General features: G+C 38.6%; 1 protein-coding gene across 1 annotated transcript in view; it reads left to right on the forward strand.

Moving 5' to 3' along the window:
• rhoj (ras homolog family member J) overlaps window positions 1-5357 on the forward strand; it is a 29576-nt gene extending 24219 nt beyond the window's left edge. Inside the window, exon 5 of the mRNA XM_079831659.1 lies at window positions 2814-5357. Coding sequence (XP_079687785.1) covers window positions 2814-2960 — 147 coding nt within the window. The 3' untranslated portion in view covers window positions 2961-5357. The remainder of the gene's footprint in view (window positions 1-2813) is intronic.
• Window positions 5358-6000: the final 643 nt, after the last annotated feature.

Genomic DNA, 6000 nt, shown 5'->3' on the forward strand with positions numbered 1-6000 from the left:
ATTTCGTCCTCTGCATATAAACTTAAAGGATTTTTCACTTCAAAATGAAAATGTCCTGATATTTTACTCACCCCCATCTCATCCAAGATGTTCATGTCTTTCTTTCTTCAGTCGAACAGAAATTAGGTTTTTTGAGGAAAACATTCCAGGATTTTTCTCCCCATCATAGACTTCCATGGCAACCAAAATGTTGAAGGTCCAAATCAATGCAGTTTCAAAAGGCTTCAGAGGCTCTGCACGATCCCAGCCGAGGAATAGGGTCTTATCTAGTGAAACGATCGGCCATTTAATAAAAAAAAAAAAAATGCTATACGTAGGCGGTAGGGGTGGGAGAAAATGTCGATGCATCGCAATTCGTTATCCAACGATTCAGAATCGATTCTGTGTTCAATTCAAACTGCCACTTCACCACTGTGTGCGCGCGTGCGGTCACTGGCCAAACAGAAAAACCCAGTTGATAGGCAAACGTTCGTATGCTGGTGAATTGGCTTTGTTTAAGATAAAATGGACAAACTACGACCTGCTCAGGGGCGTCGCACCCGTGGGGACACTTTTCCCGGTGAGAGGGTTGAACACCCACACGTTTTATGCAGTTTTCCGCAGTTTTTCACAAACGCCTTACAGCAGTCGCTCCTCCGTTTCTCTGGCCGCTCAGCTGCCTCCCCATTTCAAAAATGGATTTTGCTCATTTAATGCAAAGTTTTTAATTTCAAAAGCATTTCTAAATTAAGTTCGTATTTCCAACAATCGAAAGTGGTGCTCAAGTAGGCTATGCGGCGCTTTCCTGCCATTAATGCTTAATAACACTCCTATGTCTCTGATTCGGTGGCCGGGACATAAACCTACCAACATCCATGGCATAATTTTTGGAATGACTTATCGAATATTGCTGAACTACTGCACAATGTTTCAAACGAATGAAAAATTCTGAACAAAGACTTCGTTTTGGTGAGTGATTCGTTAAATGTCTCTAACATGACTGTTGCAGCTCAGCAAGTTTTCCCATGTGAGATGTTATGCGCACACACTGAATTTGGCTTCTCAGCGAGCGCTAAAGTTGTTTTTCTTCTGCATTAGCCTATGTTTCAGGATTTTTTTTGTGGCTCTAACCAAAGTAAACTTTTTTTTGCTTTAAAGCAAAAAAAAATTCTTAAATTTTTTGTTAAAATGTTCTAAAGAAACTGAAAAATTGTCACACTTAGTTGTAAATTGAGAACTGTTTATTCTTAATGATTGTTCTTTGCAATTGTATGGCTTACTATGTTTCATTAGAGCTTGTTAATATTGAATATAACTTTGTTAATAAAATAAAAGTATTGAAAGAAATCTTCATAATCATTTTTAATATGGCAATACTGTCAAACAGATATTCTAACTAAAAACAAAACACAAATTAGCTCCAATTTTGGTTAAAATGTAAAAGGATAATTAGTTACCAAAAATGTATGTTAAGATGTATGTTACTCCCAGAATCGGAATCGGATCGAATCGTTAAGTGCCTTAAGATTCCCACCCCTAGTAGGCGGAAGTACCGCCCCAAGCAAACATGTAAAGAGTAATACAAACATCCTTTAGCAAAAGACACTCCATCTTCAAAATCGTCCGACATCGTTGTTTTACCTTTTTATTGCTAAAGGGCGTTTGTATTAGTCTTTGCATGTGCGCTTTGTAAACACGGGGCGGTACTTCTGCCTACGTCTAGCGTAACCTTTCCGACATGATTGCGCAATCCTTGGCACGTCGCAGAGCAGCGCAAGATGAGCAATTTAGGTTAAAAAGTATATTCTTTTTTTTTTAATTCGAAAATGACCAATCGTTTTGCTAGAAAAGACACTATTCCTAACCTGGAATCGTGCAGAGCCTCTGAAGCTCTTCGAAGCGCATTGATTTGGACCTTCAACATTTTGGTTGCCATGGAAGTCTATGATGGGGAGAAAAATCCTGGAATGTTTTCCTCAAAAAACGTAATTGCTTTTCGACTTAAGAAAGAAAGACATGAACATCTTGGATGAAATGGGGGTGAATAAAATATCAGGAAATTTTAATTTTGAAGTGAACTAATCCTTTAATAAAGCCTGAACCTCGTCGTCAGTCTATCTGCCCCTTTTTTTAAACTCCATTGCTGATTTGAAAAGCATACAACTCTGTGCAGCACAGGAACAGACTTTTAAAAATGGTGGTTGAAATAAAATGCCTGGAGTCAACCAATCAAAATGCTGCGTGAGAGCCCAATTCCCACCTCCGAAAGTTCCTGAACTTTGAAAAAGTACTAACTCGCGGGCAGAGACTTTTTGAGGGGGACATTTTTACCCGAAACTTCATTTAGACCCAGGTCCCTGCAGTCGAAACACACGAGTACCACCCCAAAGTCCCTAGTTCCTGGGGAAAGTTCCTGCGGTGGAAACGCGGCTTTAGTTATCAGTTGTTTATTCTTGATCAGTCCAGGTTTCAAAAAACAGAAAGCATGTGTAGCAAAGCACTTAAAGGATTAGTTCACCCAACAATGTAAATTCTCTCACCCTCATGTCATTCCAAGCCTGTATGACTTTCTTTTTCATGCGGAACACAAAAAAACATGTTTTGTTTGAGCTGCTTTTTTACATTCAGTGAGAGTGAATGGTGACCACATATTCAACATGCTTCAACTGCTTTGATGATCATTTTAGGAGCTTGATTGCCACTTTTTCCTTTTGTGTTCTATGGAAGAAAAAAGTCATACAGGTTTGGAACAACATGATGTTGAGTAAATAATGACAGAGTACTTGAGTAAAGCTAAAGCGGAGTGTTTTGTCTTCAAATATTGTTGTCCACAGATTGGAGCCCAGTGCTATCTGGAGTGTTCGGCACTGACTCAGAAGGGACTAAAGACAGTGTTTGATGAGGCCATCCTGACTATCTTCAGCCCAAAGAAACAAAAGCGGGGCTGCGCGGCCTGCAGGAGCTGTTGTGCTATCGTGTGAGGATAAAACATCTCCAACTGTGAAAACCCACACTCCTCCAAAGCTTCAGGCAGTGTAACAGACCCTAAACCACCTCCAGTCTGCTGTACATCCTTCCTTTCTCCATCCGCCTGTTGTCCCTCAGGACAATGAGCGGTCTTGCCCTCGGTGTCTCGTGGAGAGCTTCCAAAACAAGTGCCTTAATTTCTCCCCACGTTGCCTTACAGAATTCACTTCTCAAGCCAAAGAACTTTCAGACTAGAGTGCGGTGACTTGAACCATTGTGGCGCGACGTTGCCAATTTTTCAATCAAACTAACTTTTTAGATTCAGCTCTGGGCCATTGTATTTTTTTTTTTTTTTTGGAAACCGACTATATTATATGGTTTCTCGAGGCTTATGAAAAAAATGAAAATCCATTCCTCCACGCAAGCTGTTTTTTTCTCAGTCACCTCAAATCAATATTGCGCTCTTTCTGGAGTCAATGCTTCAGCAGTTCGAGCTAGTTAATAAGGGAAATTCTCTGGAGGATGGCCAACTCATCAATAGAGGTAGAGCAGAAGGAAGAAGAGAGAGAGCGAGTGTAAGAAGTGCATCTTTACCACAAATCAAAATTAGCGACTAACAATTACTTCTAACCGTTACATACCTGCACATCCAAAGACACAAACAATAATACTCTAAAAAAAAAGAGTGACAATCAAGGTTACTATGTGGAGACTGAAGTCTGTCAGTGACGGGGTAAAGGGAAACTGTATATTGTGACAGCATTAGCCCATGAATTATTTGTATTTCCTTGGGTTTTTAAAACCGAGATGCCCGGAAGTCTACATCAGACCTTGATCTTTATACAATGTAGATGTTGAACAACGATGCCATATAATGGTGCTGTAATTATTATATTTTTCATATGCATTTATTTGATTTTTGAAGTATAAATGACAGGTCAAATAGAGATTTTTCTGTATTTTATCTTCATAAACTACTCTCATTGTCCTCTATTAAAAACGAGCCGATGGAGGACTGTAAAGTGCCACTTAAAAATCAAATTGACTAATCACCAGTGTACTAATCCCAAAATTAAAATATAGATATCATAAATCACTTTCCAAATTAAATGAACAATTTAGTTAAATGGTCAATCATTTTAAATGAGATTTTTTTATAAATCATGTACAAATAGCTTTTTTATCCAAATTATTTTAGTTAAATTACATTTTAATCATGAATCAGCGTAGTCCAAATATCTTCCCTTGTGTTCAGCTGAAGAAAGAAATTCATACAGGTTTGGAACAACTTGACAGTGAGTAAATGATGACACAATTTTTATTTTTGGGTGCACTATCCCTTTAAATGTCAACGGTTGACTTATTTTTACATTTTAATGGGGATTTTTCCTTTTTAGTCATATTATTTTTTTTATATTTATTATTTTATTTTTAAGTGGCAGTCTTAGTACTCCATATGATCCTATAATTGTGAAAAAAACACACCCTATCACTCCCTATTTCAGCTGAAATACTGGTGTGTTTACGAAGAACCAGGCTTGTACACTGTCCAACTGTTGTGTTTTTCCTCTGGGTAAAGCCACCCCCATATTTTCCCCTTTAAAGATCAGCTCAAACACAAATGGCTTTGTTCTTCAGACTTGTTTTTTTCCTCATGCGTGTAGTGTGGTCATGCTGTAAAGTGCAGTCCTTCCCTTATTTGACCTTTTTAAAATGAGGACGTTCCCTACTGTATTTTGGTACAAGTGTCAAATAATATGAACAGTATTATGTGTTGCCCTTACCTTTTTGTTTTGGACATGTGACATAATTTTTAGGTATATTAACCATCCGCCAAAGCATTTAACTGATTGAAAACTTGCAGTTCAAGTCACTCCACTTACCAAAAGCCTGTAGACGACCATGTGTTTGGACACCAGAACTGGTACCGATTTCTTGTGATTGCTCTTCACATCAGTTGTTCCTTAGTTTGACCTCAGGGACTTCTTTCCAGAGCCCGCTAGGTGCTAGCGACCTTCCTCGGGCTGATGAATCAAGCCTGCTCCACAGAGAGGAGGAAGAATGAGCCTTCATTCACTTGCCTTTAATGTAGCATAGAGTTTGTGTCTTCACTCATTTTAAGTGCACTTATGACACTGTGCCTTGCATTGTCCTATGCAATCGTTTATATACTGTAATGCTAATGAGAAGACCAGTTTTCAGTCGCTGGTTGAAAGAGCTATAACTTGAACTCAGTCTTGAACTCAACTGTAAACTTGTATTTAATATTTTTAATAAGGTTTATTTTTTTCTTTGAATTTCATGACATGTATTGGTTTATATGCTTAAGAAACGTGACCGCTTTCTTTGCCAAAACTAAAAATGTGTTGTAAATATACACAGAGTGATTAAAGCTTGTGATAAAACTTTTGAAACTGTCTTTGACTCGCATTTTGATCCAATTTTGGTCACAATTCTGCACTGTCCTCCTGTCAGAGCTGCTTTAAAGTCACCTTGAAATCAAAGTTGACTATCATTTATTATAAATGATTTATCCGTGCACATCATTATTTTATTAAAATTGCCCTCGTAATCTTTGATCGAAATAACTTTCTCCCTCTTGCAGTGACATCTCTTCTCTGACATGTTTACTGGCGCAAGGGCGGGACAACCTGTCACTCACATGACATCACAGCAATAGCAAACCACAACCATCCAATCAATTCCTTAGAGACAAAATTAAGTCCCGCCCTGCATCAAAATCAAAACAAACAATACAATTACATTCAAAATTTCAACTGCTAGAGGGAGGTACTAGCCTTACATTGTCATACTCAGATTGTAGTCAGAATATGAGTCTGAAGGCGGGACGATTTTCGCGCACGTTTATCGCCGACGTTTAACGCCTGGTGACTAAACAAAGGGCGCCAATGTGAGTGTGCACACTAACGAGCAAAACGGCAGGTGTAAAAGCGTCATTTAAAATAAAAAAACGCCTCTGGTTGGTTTTTGTTATTTTGACGCGGCGCGTTAAAAACTGTCTGACCAATGAGATCAGCGCTTTTGTTCATGTGC

The sequence above is a fragment of the Gobio gobio genome, assembly GCF_949357685.1.
Source record: "Gobio gobio genome assembly, chromosome: 12".
Taxonomy (NCBI): domain Eukaryota; kingdom Metazoa; phylum Chordata; class Actinopteri; order Cypriniformes; family Gobionidae; genus Gobio; species Gobio gobio.